This window comes from Apus apus, chromosome 13 (assembly GCF_020740795.1).
Source record: "Apus apus isolate bApuApu2 chromosome 13, bApuApu2.pri.cur, whole genome shotgun sequence".
Lineage (NCBI taxonomy): Eukaryota > Metazoa > Chordata > Aves > Apodiformes > Apodidae > Apus > Apus apus.
The window spans coordinates 10,200,686-10,219,581 of NC_067294.1; the positions used below are offsets into that span (position 1 = coordinate 10,200,686).

General features: G+C 43.7%; 1 protein-coding gene across 1 annotated transcript in view; it reads right to left on the reverse strand.

Moving 5' to 3' along the window:
• Window positions 1-18,896, reverse strand: part of ERGIC1 (endoplasmic reticulum-golgi intermediate compartment 1) — a 58,679-nt gene that overhangs the window by 3,213 nt on the left and 36,570 nt on the right. Inside the window, exons 4-9 of the mRNA XM_051631056.1 lie at window positions 15,535-15,629; window positions 14,772-14,896; window positions 12,300-12,404; window positions 8,291-8,351; window positions 7,092-7,192; window positions 4,241-4,363 (exon numbers count right to left, since the gene is read on the reverse strand). Of these exons, the coding sequence (XP_051487016.1) occupies window positions 4,241-4,363; window positions 7,092-7,192; window positions 8,291-8,351; window positions 12,300-12,404; window positions 14,772-14,896; window positions 15,535-15,629 (610 nt within the window). The remainder of the gene's footprint in view (window positions 1-4,240; window positions 4,364-7,091; window positions 7,193-8,290; window positions 8,352-12,299; window positions 12,405-14,771; window positions 14,897-15,534; window positions 15,630-18,896) is intronic.

Below are 18,896 nucleotides of genomic sequence, written 5' to 3' on the forward strand. Positions count from 1 at the left end.
AGCAGGGAGTCAGCAGTGGCAACAGGACCAGCAGCTCATTAACGGTGAGCAAGGGCAGCAAGCAATAAAGCTCTCATTTACATGGGTATTTATAGCCAGGATATATGTGTTTCGTGAGCTGGTGACATGAGGAGCTGCAGTAAAAATGGCTTTTGCAGGACAGCTGGCATTCCAGCGGATAAAGGCTGCAAAAAGCAGAGCACCAGCCTGTGGCAAAGTTAGTATTATTAGGGGACAAGTCCAGCTCCTGCCCCCGCTGCCCCCCTCCCTGCCATCCCTGGGAGCATGATGCAGGGTGACTTTTCAGGGAAAATGACCACAATGGAGTTGGGTTATTTCAGTCCACAGCAGCTCAGCTGACAGGAGATGTTCTACCGCAAACAACAGAAAAACCATCCAACACCAAGATTCTGCATCATATGGTAGGAAAATCTGATTTCAGTGCAGCAGCACAAGGGGGTGGGGAAGAGAAAGCAAAATATATTCATCTGCACAGCTCCCTGCTGCTGAGTGTTATGAGTCACACACACCTGGCATTCTCTTGGAGCCTGCCTCCCAGCACGCACACAGCCCTCTTGTTTCACTGCGACAAAAAAGAGGCAGCACCAGAGATGGTCTCTAGGTCAGCAGAGAAGCTGCACCACCGTGTTTCTCTAACATCACAGTCCTCACGCGTGTGCAGCGTCGCTCCTCAGCAGCACTGAAGGGACTCGGGCATCATGCACTTCTTTATATCTAATGGAATTTAATAGTGGGAATGATCTGTGTTTGGATCCATTAGGTGATGGTTTGACTCAGGCCCAACCATTAAAGGAGGAAGGAAAAGAAACACAGAAATGCAACAATTACAGCACTGAGAGACCACGCAATGTGGGGGACACAAGGGTTTGGAACAGAATCTGATTATAGCATAGTGGCTGGGATGGGGGCTGAAACCTAAAGGAAAACATCAGCAGATTTGTAGGAGGAGGCAAGGCTGCAAGCAGGATGACAGAAAGGCAAGTGTCAGATACATGATTGTGGACCTCCTCTGGGATGTCTTAAAATCTGAAAATTACTTTTAAGGACAGAGGGGACCAGCAGGGCCCCCAGGTAATTCCTAGGAAATTAAGAATCCCACCCAGAGATTTCTGGCTGACCTGCAGCACATCTTGTAGGAAAACAACATCTTAAAACACCACAGGACTGAGTCTATGATACATGATGGTAATAGGTCCCATAGCTGAAATAATTCTCCCTGCAACCTTCTTCACCCCCATTTTTTCCAGTTTATTTTTTTTCACACCTAGACAGCAGACAAGTCCTCTAATATCAGGGAAAAAAATAATAATTTTTTTTTTTTAATGCTTTAGCAGAACTTTGGCTTGTTTTCTGCCTGCTCTCCCCTCTTAGCCCCTACACTGACCTCATGATAAAATATTCTTTCAGCTTGGCCACTTACAGGAACTTATAAATTTTCAGCAGCTGGAACTTTTCCCCTTGCTCCATAACCTCAACCACAAGGCCATGAATGGCTTCTCTTTATGGGGAGATGCCTTGTTTTTAAGCAATACAGTTTGACAGGCAAAACCTACTGTGTTTAACATTACATCAAGTGTCTGTGGTTAAACCCAGGATCCATGGCAAATTCACAGCACAGTGACAGTGGCAGCACTGACCCACAAGCAGTGGGTCACAATCTTCTTTAGTACTGAATTTTTTAAAGTGTAACATGTAAAGTAAAATCTATGCCTTTTGTTCTGCACAGGAATCACATCTCGCCTGGTACAGGATATTAGGATAATTCTTCATACCACAAAGACCCAAGGAGCAGGCACGAGTTAGAGTGGGTCCCTTGGGAACACAGAAAACCTGGGAACACTGCTATGGTGCTATAATGCTGCTTTTTATAGTGCTGAAGTTTTTGGAGGGCAAACTCATTACTAACAAAGAGCATCAGATAACCCTCCCAGCAGCAGAACAAGATTCCTTTGGCTCTCTGAACAATCAACACCTCTCTCTCATCTGATCTCTCCACAAGGGATCATCCCTTCACAGTGTATCCTTCCCTCCAACATTGACACAATTTTCCCCCTAAAGTTCACTTCAAGCCCACAGGATCCTCCCCCATCTCCAAAAACATTTACATTCATGGAAAGCCACATGGGTGCTCCAGTAAACAATCTGCTCACTGAAAGGAGTCACAGGTGATGCCCCTACTCAAGAGCCCCTCTTCTGGTTTTGAAATTAGGCAGCTGCTGCTCAAAAAAAAAGCTGCTGCTTTCCATGGCCAGCCCCATTTGGTAATGACTCCAGATGTGCCAGTACAATCTCTGTCCGGACCTCAGCCCAGTGCTGATCATCACTAACTCATCTCCAGACCAACTGTGATGCAAAAGGCCACACTGGAGATACAGGAAGTGCTAAAGCAGTGGAAAGGACAACAGAACAGATCATGTCATCAAAACAGGGCAAGGAAACCTAGGACGAAAGGTGTTTTGATCCTCTGCAGCAATGCTCTCCCCCTCCAACCATTTCAAGGACACCTTGAACGCTGTAAAGCTTTAAGTGCAGCACATACACAGCCAAGGTTGTCCTACTGTAAAACATTCCTAACCCAAATGAGAAGAAGAGCAGGTCATGTGTACCAGGGCCAGATGGTCCAGACCGATACCCATGATACAGCATCTGTAACAAGGATCTGCCTCTGAGTCAGCCACATCTGACAAGGGCCTGGCCCACCTGCCTGATGTATTGCACGACAACTACTGCAGATATCAGTGTCACCCACAGACCACAGATCATAGAAAGGATGTTCAACTGGAATGGCCCCAAGAGAGCCACAGCCATTTTTAAGACCAAACAAAGCAGAGAACTGGACGTGGCAGTGCCAGGGTCATGGTTGGACTTGATGATCGTAAAAGTCTTCTCCAACCAAAACAATTTTATGCTTCTATGACACAAACAAATTGTACAACTCTTCTTCAGCAGTCTAGCAGCCAGCCTAGGCCTGGCTAACTTTACAGACAGGATGGGGCAGAATTAGCTGGGGCCGCCTCAAATCCAAAGGGTCATTGTGGCAACCAGTGAGGAAAGCCCCTCCTGTGGGTGCCTTCTATAAACTCTGAAGCACGGTATCGAATTCAACAAAGATGCTATTTATATACATACAGTGGCACATCAACAGTAAACCAATGCTAGCAACAGACATAACAAAGAGTAATGCCAACAGTGGTTCCTGTTAAAAACACCTCCACACCCTCACCCCCAATAAGATGCATAAGAAACCCATAAGAGCATATTGTTAGGGCAAGAAGTAGAGACAGGATGAGATGTCATGTCATAAAATGCTGATGTTTGATCTTTTTTAGGATTATGTTTTGAAACCAGACAGACATGTGATCACACGCATTTCTAAAGTTAAGGAAAGACAACTTGGTGTTTATCACAAGCTGCAAAATCAAAATCTTCAAGTGCAACACTGTTTATGTTACTTTCAATTAAAATATTCAAAGAGTTTAAAAATCAAAATCTGAAGTCTTCCTTCCAGACAATTTATCAACTTCACATTCTACTGTGCCTCCCTGGCACAGCAGACTGCAGCTTAAAATCTTAAAGACAACTCCCTTAGGACACATTTTTTTAAAGTTCTGGAAGATCTTTAAATAGCTCTTTGCCTAACTAGCAGTTTGGACAGCACAGCTTTGTTATAGATGCTGAGATCAGTACTGCAGGATGTCATCTGGATAGACCAAAACATAACTCGTCAGAAAAACACCTCTGGAATTTGATAATACAGCTCTTCTCCACTTCCACCCAGGAGTAAATGCCTGGACCTGGCATACCCATATTAAGCCAAGCAGCAGCACTGAGTGAAACAATTGCCCTGCATTCTCTGCAAGTTCTATCTCACCATTAGAGACAGTTTATTGCAGCATGCTTTACTGCATACTACATTAGCTCACTTCCAAGTTTCGGACATGCTGCAATACTGCCCATCCTGTCTAGACAGAGTTTGGCACTTCTGGACCAGGGTAGTTTTCCTTCTTCTTGTGCCTAGCTATTAAATCAAATTGTCAGAGCACAGGGCTCACCAGTTACCTCACTTACACTTCAGTACAACTGCAGTGATGCACTGCTTCACTTCAATCGTGTCACAATGCTCTGAAGCAGAAACTCAATTCTTCTGGACAAGAAAGACTCAGAAGAGAAACCAAAGGCAGGCAGGAGAACAGAGAATTAGAGGTTTACAGCAACTCACCGATGTGATAAACCTGTACAAAGGCTGTCGCCTCTCTGTGTATTTCACTGTGATGGGGCTCAAATCATAACGAAACCAGATGGCTGGGATGATGCGGCCTGTGTGACTGTAGGCTACGTACTCCTAGAAAAGAAAGTGGGGGGAAAATGGCAGAAAATGTGAGCCACCTCATTCCAGATAATGTCTGCAGTAAAACTGCTTCTGTGGATCTGGCCCTGACTCTACTGTTTGAACTAATGACCAGATCGAAAGAAGAAAGCAGTTAATTCCTGAATGACTGCCCAACCCCATCCGTATCAAATAGGAAAGTAAGTCCAAGTTCTTTACAGTCTGATAATGACATAGCGGGGAACAAGGAGTGATGGTGCTTACTCTCACCTTCATTCAAAGTTAGAGAAGTAAATAAAGACTGTCATTGATTCCTCTAGCTTAGATCTGCTCTGTTTAAATACAAGCAGTCTCTTCAGTGGCTGTAGGTGAAGTTTTTGTACCATCAGTATGTAACTCATATACTGGGATATTCATCAAACAAAATGGAGCTTAGCTTGCAAGAACTTGAAAATCCTTCCTTCTCCACACACTCAGAATAGCAAGCAGCAGCTCTTGTCTGCAAAGCCCCCTTTGCACTGGGATCAACAATGTAAATGCTTTGCCCACTCAGTATGAATCACAGAGAATGTTTAAAAATCATGCTGAAAGCCAAAATGAAACTGTATACAGAAAAATACTGGCGAAGGTTCAAAACGTCTTCCAACCTCATTTAGGAGAGACATCTTCAGATTGCCAGTGATAATCTCCTTTAATCCACTTCTTTAACAGCAGGTACAGTGCAATCAATCAGCCACAGGACAACAGCCCAACAAGAGATACTGCACAATGTCAATGCAGAACAGGTACTAATATCAACTTAGTATGGTAGGTCACATCTTTTTGAGCTAATATTTTGTCTGTGCTCTCAGTAGAAATATATATCAATTTTCAAGGACCAGGACATTTATCTTGACAGACTGAAGAAAAATCAAAGCAGGCTGGGGACTCAGGAATCCCACGAGAGCCATCAGCACACTGGCGCACACTGCCTCTTTATCCAGCTGCTCTTCCCTTCCTTAGCCCTGTGACATGCCTGCCAACTCAGCTAACCTTTTGTGTTTTAATTCTTCACACAGAGGCAAAGACAACCTCAAATATTTCAGAAAGATTAAGAAAGCACAAGCAGCAGGTCACCTATGAGCATGAGACAAGAAAGATAATTTTACTCTCTGTGAGCTCATAGGGAGCTAGTGAAATAGCATCTATCTCCCTCATTAATCTTATATAAATCCCAAATTTCCCCCAAATTAGGTTGTTGTTTTGTTTTGTTTGGGGTTGTTTTTCCCCGTGGATGACAAGAGAGGCAAACTGTGGCTGAAGTCCCTAGTCATAATATTTTTAGAGCTTTAATTGCAGAAGTTCTGCAACATATCTTAGGACAGCAGCTATCTGGGGAAGTGAGGAAACATAGGGTCTAGGAGGTAAAAGGGGAGAGGAGACTCAGACTCTATCCATCTCTTCACACTAGCCAATCTGTATTGCAATGGCTTCCAGTTTGTGTCTATGACCAACCAGTGTGGGGAGTGAAGGTCTAAGCACCAATAATTGAATTTTTTATTTTTAATGAGAAGAAAACGCAGAGCCAGCAACACTGTCTCTCTGCACTTCAGTTTTGATAGAACTGACCTCATTTTTTCCTTCCTCTCCCCTTTTCCCCACCAGCAATCCTGCCCTAATGAATCAGTCTTGGCCAAACACCCCAGTTTGCAACCATGCTCACAGAACTGCCAAAAGCTCCTGCTACTCTCCAAATTACTTTTCAGAACTTGCGTCGTATCAGAACAACCGTTGTGACATTAAGCAGAACAAATACACTGCAATCTGAACAGAGGGAGACATCCAAATCACTGGGACACACTGTACAAGCAAGCTCAAAAGCCCCTATAGACAGGAATGTTAATCTGAGAACTAGTCCACAAGTGTGTGCCTGATTCTCAGTTATGGCAGAATAGCAGTAAAATGCACAGATTATAAAGAGATTCTGGACTTTCATTTGTCACCAGACTGGCAAATAATTTTAAACTGAAAGAGGCTTTTAACCTAAAAAAAAAGTCCTTATTTACTTTTTCAAGTTTAATACATTGTATTCTTAAAATACAAATTTATTCACATTTAATGTAAATTATTTTAAGAATTATAAAGTTAGAATAACTATCATAATCCACTATAATAAAGTAGTGACTGTGAAATAGTCAACCAGTATTTATTTACTGCTGCTGCAGGTCCAGTTGCTTAACAGCAACATTTGTAAAATGCTAAAAACTCTACTAGCTTATTTGTCTGATAGATCCACCACAATTTAGACTGTTTTACTAATGAAATCACGTGTAAGTGCTGTTCTGTATGGTCACCTGGACTGCAGTTTCCATCCAGATGCATCTTGACATAAATCACAGGAGCTCCTGCAGCATGTAGGAACCTTCCACACAGAATTTACAGAAACCTAGATCAGTTAAACTGACATACAGGAAAGTCAGCAGTAAAGATCCCTTTCTCTAGAACTAAAACACCACCACCACCTGCTCTGACAAGCCCTCACAATCCCAACCTTGGAAAACATCAGCACCAGGAGCAACAGGAAGCAAGGGTCTGAAGGGCTTCAGTTCCTCCTCCTCCCAGCAGAGGCTACTGCTCACCTACAAAAAACGCACAAGGCTGCCGAGCAGAGGAGCAAGAGGGAGGAGGAACGATGACTGAAGAATCTCCACGCATCCACTGGGCTGCAATAAGGAGCTTCTCTGAGAACTACCTGCTTCTTTACCTTATTTGCTACAGTGTATTGGTACGAGTACCGCTGCTTGCCGCTCATGTCTTCGTACACGGTCGGGACGATCTTCAGTATGTAATCGTGAGATGCAAGAGCTGTGGTCAGAAAAGGACATGTTAGCATTCAAGGGAAGGGATCACAGCCTACACAACATTTCAAAGTAAACGTGCAAAATCAACTAAAAAAAGTAAGTCACAGGAAAGGTATCTCCCTTCTCATTATCTCAGGTTCTGTGAGAAAGGAACAATTTCACATCCTACATTTATGTCCTTTGTACAAAATGTGGTAAAGCAGCTGGATGGCACCAGAACCTGCACATCATTCTGAGATTTCTGCAGTACCACAACCCATGGAGATAAGTTTCAGTCACTTGAACCTTCCTAACTGCTTGCAACTATAAATGACAAGACCAGCACCACAAAACACTTAAATCAAGAACTAGCTAAGGTCAGAGCTGCAGCTCACTGAACTTCTTCTGACAGGAAAATCTTAGGCATCACAACCAGCATAGCCCCATCTTTTCCTACAGCTGCTTGTGCCATTTTTTGTGTCTGCTGAAACAGTTCTAAAACAGAAATCTAAATTATTTCTCTGCAGGATCCTTTGACCAAATGTAACAAAATGACATTTGGCTCCTGGAGGGGAAAAAAAACAAACAAACCAGAATTGCCTAGCTTCAGGAATAGCCATGGACATTTTTTTCAAAGAAGTGGACAAGAGCAATATCCTGCAGGAGCCTGAACACTGGAAGGAGAAAAACTGTGCTGAATTGTAGCATGTGCTGGAAAATTATTTTTGTTTTGCTGGTCATAAAGAAGGGCAATGAAAACATCTGTCCTTCCAGCCACAGGGTAGGACTTAAAAGTAAGAGCTAACTTGCAACACAACAACAAGGAAAAGTTATGGTGGCAGTGACAGTAGTAAAGAGAAGCTATAGCAATAAGATATGAATTCTGAGTTGGTCATAACAAAGCTGGAGACGATGTCCAGGTTGCAGAAGAGTTGCAAAGGACCATTTGTGCTAAGTCTTCTCTATTGCTCTGGAGAAAATGCAAACGTCAGTCTGCAATGTCTGGATCATTTTGGTTTAAGAGACAAATTAAAGACTCCTGGATTTATCAGGGCTGCATGAATGACCTTGTTTTCCCTCCTGCAGAGGGTGGCTATGACCTATAATCACCACGAATACATACGATTTGAGCTGAGTTTGTCTGCTCCCTCCAAGGCATTGAACGCTCCATGAACGTTATGGACCTGGAAAGCAAAAAGACATATGAAGAAACTATGCTCTAACTTGGCAGCCTTGATCTTTGCTTCCCTGTCCTATCCTGTAACAAGGAGATCAGCCTGATTCAACCTTTCTGAAACCAAATTCTCAACCCAGTAAAATATGACTTGAAATATCTTTCAGTGACTGTCACCACAGAGGTTGATCCCAAGTAAAAAAAGTTGATTTCACAACATCTTACAATGTGAAACTCCAAAACCACTCCAAAGCTAAAGGAATTGCAGTTGGAAGAGTCCAGTTGTGAAATTTCATGGTGAGGTATTTCCTAAGAGCTTTGCATAGTTAACTGTGAAATTAATTAATCAGGCTGAAAGGGAAATAAATGAGAGTCATGCTCAGGTTAGAACTCAAGAGTTCTCCTGTAAATATAGATGATGTCTGAGTAGTTGGGCTTGTACAGCTCTAACTTCTCAGCCCAGCTTTCACACCACACACACTGCGCCCTTGGAGACGGGAAGGACACATGCCAACACTACCATCCATTCAGCTTTTCCTGCAGCTGGTCCCAAGCATGCAAATATAACAGGATTTCCATCCTATGCCTTCCTCATACTAGGATCTGGAGTCTGATGTCCACAGAAAGAATAATAAATTTGTGAACTCTCTAGACATGGAAAACCCCACAGCAACAGCTGTAGATGAGAGGTTGCAACATTCACATAATGCACAGTATGCTATACAGAAAGGACAATTAACTCCACAACATAGAAATTCCTGACCTTTAAGCCAGAAAACAGGGAAGAGTTTGGAAGTATTTGGTCATGGGTGTGAGAGAGTTTCATCTCACTAACAGGGCAATGCAATCTCCTTTCCAGACCCTCTCAATAACTGATAATATGCGGATGTATTTGTCTCATCCTGGCTGTTTCCCTATTCTGAATGCTATGGAGTGGATGGTGGTTTGGAGGAAGCAGCAACTGAACCTGGTTCTCTCCTGAGAAAGGAAATTCTAGAGAGACAAAACCATCAGCAAGTTCACCTGGCAAGGTGCTAGTAACAAGCACAGAGCAAAAGCAAGAGCTGAACCTTCTACGGAGCTTTTCAGTCTGCTGGCATTTCAAATCTTTTACACAACAGCAACCATTTCCAAACTACACATGCAGACTGCACGTATTCTTTACTCATTGTAAAAAACATCTGAAGAAAGAGAACCCCCTGGACTGGGCTACAGTGTTATGTTCCATTCTTGGTACAGCTGAGAAATCTCTTATGGCATATCTGGGCCAGAGACTCTAAGGTCCACTTCAAACACTAACAGTAAATATTTGAGTGGTCGCTCAGCAAACAATTGTATCTATCCTGTGAGGTAGCGGTATATTTGGACTTATGTTCTTGTTCTTGGCTCCCCAGCATCTAAACATCTATTTATACCTAAGAGTTGTCTGCTCTGCACCTTCCTACACAGTGAACTGCAAAGCTGTGAGTTCCAGGGCTACCACACAAAAAAAGCCACCAGACATCTCCATGACTGCCTGTTTCTGTGCCACCAGGTTCTTTGGTGCATCTGCCTCTCTTGTCTTTGCAAAATGGATGACGTTTGTAACTCCCAGTCCGTTTTACCATGATTTTCCTCGTGGAATACTCTGGACTCCTAATACAATACCTGCTGTGCATAGATTGCTAATTAATCTCTGCTCTACAAAGGGCACAGGTGTGTTCCTTGGGGGAACATACTTGTTTGTACCTTGTTAAGTACCTGGAAGGACTTCAACAAGCAGTAACATTTTGGCCACAATAACAAAATTACTTTGCAACAGAAAACATAAGCAAGTCTGTTCAGCCTGACATTCTCAGGACTGTACTGCACTACTAAAGCCACATCTACTGCTTGGAGCAGTGGCACAGGAGGCTAGTTAGTAGCTGAACAGTGCCAACACTTCAGTTCTGCTGCAACTTAGAGCTCAAAAAGATGCTTGCCAGGGCCTTGAACACCCTGGCCTTAACCTCTACAAACACATGCAATGTCATATAACTGGACATATAACCCAAGCAGAGTCCAACAGCAGGCTAAGATAATTCCAACCTTACAACTATCAAGGGAAAACAAGACCTCTCACAAAGGTTAAAACTAGGATTATTCAACACCATGATCTAGCTCTCAAGAGAATAATGACTAAAAGCATATAATCTCTTACTTTCCACATCTTTTTTTACTAGGTTAGCTGATGTGCAAGAACCCCATTGGTTTGAATTTTGATCTCATCTACTTGAGGAAAAAAATCTACAAAAAGACTGCCTCTATTGTGCATTAACTACTGCTGAAGAACTGAAGCTCATTTGATGCCAGACAATATTTAAATCTCTACTTCAAACATACTGGTTTTTCTGGAGAACACAGCATGAACTTTAGTGGACCACTCTGAACAACCCAGTAACAACTTAAAAGAACTAACTCCCAGCACATGACACAAGCAAATGAGAAGCTCCTCATCCCCTTCAAGACATGAGCATATATTACATCAAAGCAGGTGGAGACAACCAAAAATATTCAAAGGTGTATCTACACAGATTGAAAGCTCTTCATACTTGCTGGCTCTACACTGCTTGCTGAATCTTGGTAGCACCTACTTAGTGAACATATCCTTCTTTAATTTGTGCTGTTGAACTCCTGTTTACCTACAGAATCAGCAGCACCTACAAGCTCTATTCTTGTGTAAGGAGATGATGAGTAGTATTTTGAGCTTTGGAAGTACTCATCAGAACTTGTCCAACTCAGGAGCCAACTACATGTTTGCTAGACAGGTTTCTCACCACCAGAACCAAACACACTTGCTCCTTTGCCTCCAACTGTCCAGACTTCTCATCTCATTCATGCTGATTCACACTTGAGTTCCATTACTCAAAGACTCCATGATAAAACAATGGGAACGCTACCTTGGAGCACTGATTTCCCACGCAAACTGCAGAACTCCCTATTAGCACTTACCTAATATTTTTCATAATCTCAATATGCTTTACAGACATTAAGCAAAGCTTATTTATATGCTAATATTTCAGCGTTCCCACACAAGATATTTCCAAAAAGAAGCCAGGAGCAGAGTCAGAAGACTACAAAGCAACGCTTAGACTTGTTAGCATGAAAAAGGGTTTTGGAAGTGGGTGTACAAGAAACAGACTAATGAGACGTCTGTGCTGAGGAAAGAAGATTACAGAGAGACTATGGGTAAGCAATGTTTAGGGTGAGTCGCAAACTGGGTGTGCACATATATAACTCCCACCTATGATGCCTGCTCCTTGGAAGTAGGCTAGAGAAGTGCTGTAATCTGCCTTTATTGAGAAATCAGGAATTATTACATAACTTGCAACACCTGGTGAAACTCTATCCACAGGGCAAGTGCACACGTTCAGCTTCTTCCCAGCAGGGAACTGGTAGCTCTAAGTCTAACTTGTGTTTCATAGAATAAATTTGACTAACAGGTGTCTGCTGTACAGGTAAAGTGAATTAAAATGAACTTTGCTGGTACCATAGTAAAGACAGTAGCGAGCACACTTCTTCCCTTAGTATGTTCACTGCTCCTCTGCAAAGGCAGTCAAAATTTGTTTGTTGTATTAATACTGAAAACAGCATTGCATAGGAGTTTGCAAAGCCACAAATCCTCATTTCTACTCCCTGCAGGAAGATAGCCACGCAGTTTTCCAAAAGTACTTTCAGTTTCAGATGAAAACAGCAAAGTTACTGCATGACTGAACACTTCTCCTTCCTGAAGTGGTGGCATATGAACAGTTTGTGAGCTCTTCTGCACTGAGTGTACATTGAATGAATGCAAAAGATGAGCTTGTTCACCCAGGCAGTCTTTCTTATGTCCCCCCGACACTGTACATGGCCCTTCCATAAAACCAAAGTGTCTAATATTAAGTCACTCTCATTGCATTCCTTCCCCTAGAGCCAGGGAATTTTCAAGGAAGACACTCACCTGCAACTTGTCCCCAAATGAGAGCTTGTGGATGACATGAGTCATGTCAGGATTCTGCGGCTGCGCAGTGGCACTGTGTGTTGATACATGAAAGTTACCAGGGACCTAAAATTAGTCAAGACAAGGAAGACAGGATTTCACATTTTATCCCTCCAGGCATTGCTGGGCTCTGTGATATGAAGCAGAAATGCCTGGATCCATCTAGCCTAGTGGGCTGTATCTGCTTAGCAGTGGCCAACCCGTGGCATGTCAGAGAAAGGTTCTGAAATACTCTCCTGCACTTGAACAGCATCACCACAGCACAGAGCTGAGATCAGTTACATCTCACAATCCGAGAGTCTGGCACCCTCACACTGCCACTGCTGCTGACTAGGAGGCGATGAGTGGATCACTCCCAACTTTAGGGATTCCTAACACTTAAGGCTATGTCTTTCATCTTCATTAAAGCAAGATTCATGTCTCTGACAGGCAACAAACAGTTGCTTAATGTTTTACTCCCACATCTTGCATTTGTAAATGGGCCCACTGCTGCAGAACAACCCAAGAGAGCTGTGGATATATTCCTGTTGTAGTACTGGCCATGAGCAACCTTACTTTTGAGAACATTGTGCGTAAGAATGAGCTCACCTACAGACTCAGTTTCAAGACAAAAAATGAGCACTGGTGTCATTCTAATGGGATCACTCTAGCATGCACATCCTATTCAGGTCACTAGCCCTACTCTGTGAAGCCTTTCAACAGATTGAGCTCAATCTCTGTTATGGAGGGTGCAAGAATTTTTTCCTAGCAAGAAAAAGTTGGGAAATAAAGCAGTCTTGATTTGCAAACCCTTTGGCAACACCGAGGAGCAATCTGGCACAGCCTAAGACAAGAGTGGGAGGACAGTTATACAACTGGTGGCCATTGTGCTCTCTGCAGAGACACCTCACCAGCAGGGCCATGGGAAGCCACATGCCGGCTCCATGTGCTTTCAGGAAAGCTAATTGAAATTACTTAAGGAACAGCAGTGCACTCCTGGGAACACTTTCAGGCGTGGACACAAGCTGTGTCATACACAAACTTGGTAAACAGGGTGGCAGGCTCTGCAGTAAGAAGTACACACAATCTTCTCACTGTTGCCTTGTCCTCTCTCTTCAGGTTTGAAAGTAACGCCCAAGGGCAACCTGTGGTCAAGTTTCAAAGCCTGGCCACGTCCCACTCCAGATACCAGCTCGTACAGAAGCCCATAAAGTTTCTGCCAAGGGACTGAGGACTTCCAGCTCACAAAACAGAGGTTCAGGTTTTCAGAGCCAGAAGTCCTGGGTCTGGTCCCCTACCTCTGGCAGCAGCCCCACCCACTATATGAGACAATGCAATTAGTGGCCTTTCACAGACGAAGCAGTGAAGGGAGCTCCTCTCTGCCTCACACAGCAGCCCTTTTTTGAGTTGATTTGGTGAGCAGAACACACCACATCTAGTAGACAAAACCCCAAGTATTTCAGCTCTGTGCTTTGGGAATTAACAGAACAAGATCTACCTTTCAAGAAGCCCTTTCCCAGTTTTGTGGACTATCAGCTGCCAGTATTCTTGGTGGTTTAGAGGCGAGGAAATAAACGTCCTCTTTTTAAGTCCCTAATCCTTTCCATGCCAGAGAACCAGTAAGAGGTTCTGCCTGTTATTTTTAGATGTGATTTAACATGACCTGGGAGGAAAAGAAGGAAGTAGGATTTTGTAGCCTGTGGTACATGAGGAGGCGTGAATAAAGGGTGTGCCCTTCTTAGGACATCAGTGGGCCACACCACTGCCTCCCCCACCCCAGCTAGTCATCTTCAGCATTACATAGCAAGATTATTCAATTCTGAACACACCCATCCTAGAGAGGAGCCTCCTCCAGGCCTGGATTTTAATTCTTTGAGACAGAAGCAGGGCATCCAACAGAGCATGCGCAGAGGCCTCATGCATGGATTCCAAACATCTCAGCACGGAGCCGCTTCTGTTACGCTGGCACCCTCTAGTAGGGAACATTCCTGTCATTCTGCGGCTCTCGAACAAAAGAGCACTTGGATAGAGACATTGCCAAAGACCTCTGCATAGTGAGTCACATTTTAGAGGTGCAAAAGTCATGAGGAGTAAACACAGAAGCCATTCAGCATTTGTAGGGAGTTCATACAACCCCTAAACATCAGGCTGCTGCACCGAGGCAGCCCCGTCTGCAGCACAGAGCTGGTCTCTGCTGCTGTGCGATGCTGTCTCAATTACCTGCTCCAGAGAAAGAAGAAAAAGCCTGATCCAACACATTTCTCTGTGGTCTAACTATGCAGCCACTTCTGCCCACATTTTTCTGCAGAGTTAACTTTACCAATGATTAGGGTCATGAATGCACACTCTAGAAGAGAGACACTAACACACAGATTTTCCTGAACATTTTGCACATGCATCTTGATAGCATTTCCCCAGCCAGCACACATTCAGCCTTTGCTGTTCCCTACTCACCTTGTTGATGCTGAAATGGCCCTCAAACCTGCAGCCATCTCCATTATTGAGAGGTATCTTCATTGAGTTGTCAATATGACCCACTTCGTGCCTTCCCATTTCATCTTGGATGTCTAGTCCAACTACTGCATGGGTGGGAGGTGAAGAGACAAAAATCAAAACAAAAGAAATAACAGGAAGGTTGAATAGGAAAAGTACACATTGTTTTACTGGGAAAAAATTCACATTTTTTTTTTCTGACACTGGACTAAACTGTGCTTGGAACATAATTTGTCAAGTATGAAATGTCTTACCAGCTCTTCAGAAAGAACTTTTAAACCAAACTTTTCAGACTGCCTATTTGATGCAAATGTACCTCCCCTACCCTCACCTTCACTGCAACCTCAATTACACAAACAGAAAAATTAAGGTGGACAAGGCAGGTGACCTGTGAAAAGCCAACAACTACCTGGTGCATTCAGAGTTACGAATGAAACTTGGGAGGTTTCTTGCTCCCAGAGACAAAAAGATTGCTCTGAAGAAAGGAAACAAGATTCAGAAAGATGTCAGCAAGGGAGGTCAGCCACTTACACAGGCTGCAAAGCAAGCACAGAGTCCAAGAGAACAGGTGCCCTGGCCTTGAACAGAAGGTATTGGCAAAGGATGCAGCTACTTGATCTCCATCCATCCTATTACAGAAGAAGGGCCACCGTACCAGTTTGGGCCCATTTCAAGTATTACTCAAAATGCAAAGAAAAACTGATAAATGAAAATAGGTACTCACATTCACAATGCAGGTTTGGCAAACTGATGTTCAAATTCACTTCTATTTTACCTCCACTGTCTTTGTCAGGGTCATCCACATAGAGCTCATTAACTCTGGAAGACAGAAAACACTGATGGGTTCAGCCACAAAGCTACTTTCCACAGGACAAAAAAACCAACTTGCATGGGAAGGGAAAAAATGAGAATTTAAAGCTCTAAAAGTCTCTTGCACCAGCAGAAAACAAAACTCCTGTTCTGATTTATGCTTCCTGCCCCCTTCCCTAATGTGAGATTCCAAAGGTGATACAAAACAAGGACCTGAGAGGTGGCAGGCTAACGTGTTAGCCCTCCACATACCTAGGCTGTTACTCCTTTAAGAAAAGCTTATTTGTGTAACTAATTGCCATTTGTTATTTCCACCCAGCTGACAGAATAGAAGCAAGAGAAGGCAGCACAGCATACTTGTATCTATCTCCCTCCTTAATAGCTCATTTCAATCTATGAATGGTAACCAAAAGCAATGACTAAAATTGAGAAGAGGATTTGAGCCAGGAACAGATGGGAAGAAACATCCTGGACAGCAGGATCTAACACACTACGCAACAGTCTCCCAAAGAGTAATCTTGTTTCATAGCACCCACAGTGCTGGCAAGTATTTCACGAAGACAAAATCCAGATACAGAATAAAAGGAATACAAGAGTATAAATATTTATTGTTGGCGCATAAAATCCATCTGACACAAAAAACATAAACCAAAAAAAAAACAACACAAGCACAGCTGAATGGTCCTTGAGGGAAACACACCACACTGAACCAAGAAGATGGCAAGATTACCTAGCAGCTCTTTCTCCCTCAAAGTCCAACACTGTTCAGCCTCATCGAATGAAAAGATTTGACAATTTACCTTCCATTTGGACAGATTCTAAAGCTAAGGGCAGTTACGGTCAAGCTACATAGAATAAACCACCTTTCCAAGTAAGTGCTCTGTATTATTTTTATTTCACACTCAAAGTGTGTGAAACCCTTTGACAAGCCCTTGCTGAAGAGTCTATATACTAATAGACAAACAGACTAAGGGCAGCTACAAGACAGATTCAAAGCGATTTTGCTCTGGTGATACATCTCTGGACCATAATGAACTGTTTGCCCTGTGGATTCAGAAGAAACAAGCTTTCACACTGAGAAACACACAGCTGCCAATTTTTTTGGATGTAATTACTCACAGGTCAGTGGGGTTTACAGACACTCATTTAAAACCAGCACAGCATTTGTCTTCAGCTTCACAGCCCTACCTTTCTCTGTTTTTAATTGGCTTGACAAGTTGCTTGCAATCATTACTCAATGTATTTTTCAAGTGATTAATAAAAATGACACAGAGGGAGGGGAAAGATTGCTCATCAGTGACCTAGTTAGAAGCTTCTTGGCTGAGCCCTCTCCTCTTGGGTAGAATGCATTAAATCTTCTACTTGTTTATTACTGGCAGGTTGGATAGAGATCGGGATTAAGTCATATGTCCAAATACGGTTGTGAGGAGCAGCTCCAGCCAGGACAGGCATTAATCCCCCAAAGCAATGCACCTTTCTGCTCTTCTCGAGTCCTCCCATCAAGTTCCCAGTTGCCAGCCAACTTGTTTCATAACAGCACCTGGCTCCTTCCCAGCTCTCAACCTCTGAGATGTGGGCCATGCCCAGCTGGTGCTGCCGGCAACTTGAAGTTACTAGCAAAAAGGAAGAATTTGAGCCAGGGTTGGTAGAGAAGCACATCAGGTTCAGCAGTGCAGCTGAACATCCCAGCTCTCCAGAGGAAAGCTGTAGGAAGGTCAATATTTGTATTTGCTGATTTCCAGTTCTGAACCTGTCAGAAAAGATGTGGTCTGTAAGCAAAGACACATAAACCTTTCAGTGACAAGCAAGTAAGAAGTGGTTGCTGATAGGAGCCAAAGGATGAACTGTGCCCAGGGAGTCTACAGAAGCTGTTACATAGGAAGGCAAGTGATGAGGTCACTTGGTTGCAGACCAGATCACTAAGGCAAAGAGAAGTAGGCCAGTTTGTCCACATCACATAGCCCATTAGTTGTAGATGAAGGAAACTGGTTTCCTGTCCTCCACTCTGGTCAGTGGACCAACAGATCCCAACCTGTCCCTGGGCAAGGCCCAGGGCCACTTCCTCCTCTTCCTATTTACCTACTAGCCCCCTGCCCCTCTCTTACTCACGTTCCCAGTTTCATAACCCTATCTATCACTCCTCAGACATCTATAATTGGCTGTCTTTCCGTCCCTGCAGTGCCACCTTTCATCGAGCACCCTGCCTGCTGAACCCTGCTTCTCCATTCCAGCTCCAGCCAGTCTCCTCCTGATAGCATCACCTCTTGCAGAGGGCCCGCGCTGACAAACCCCGCAAGGTTTCTTATCAGAGCCTCCAAACTGCTCCCTTTGTGCTGACCTGCACTGTTACTGCAATTCCCCCTAACTCTTGGGAATCACGTGCACAAGAACACACCACGGGCTATGCTTTCTGGGGCAAACCTCAGAAGAACTGTCACCATTTTCAACAAACTGGAAATTTCACTCCCAAAATACAGTCTGGAAACCTCTCGGGTAAAGCAAACTTCCAGGATCAAGGCTACTCCTTTCCAGGATATCCCCATGAACTGCCTAAGCCTGGATGGAGCTGGCAGAGAACTGGCACTCAACACCTCCCTTGCCATCCTCCTCCCCAGAGCCAAGAAGCCAGTTTGCACACAGCCTTCCTATTATTTAATCGGACAATCCTGGGATGTTGAGAAAAGCACTGTTTACCAGCTCTAGGAATTCCCCCTGAAGGGATAGCTTCTCCAGTAGAAGAAATGAAGTTGGCTCCAATTTATAGTTGTCCCTCCTAGAACATAAGGTGTCCCAGGAGTAACAGTGCTGACCAGTGAATCTGAGATGTTCACATGGGAAATAAAACCTGATGTCAGGCAGAAGGACACTGTGAACACAGCTGCTTCTATGGCTGCTCAGAGAGGCACTGTATGGGGTCATATTGTAACTTCAAAGATGGCACGTATCTCTTCCAAAAACCCTACACGTATAGGAGTTGATATTTTACTGGTTGATATTAAGGACTATTTGAATAAAAGTGGCACAATAAAGCAGGAGTGAGGTGCAGAAGTAGGGAAGTACAGTGAGGGCAATAGGACAGAAGAGGTGGAATTCTCCCCCTACAGGGCCTCCCACCACTGATTCAAAGAAAGGGAGGAAAGTTTCTCCACACAGCAGGAGCCATGATCCACACAGAAAGAATCTGCTTCACTTCTAGAAAAAGCCACTTTGAAATATTTCACATTCCTGAGTGATGCTGCTGGGCTTCTCAGTTCCTTATCCTGTTTGCTTACAGAC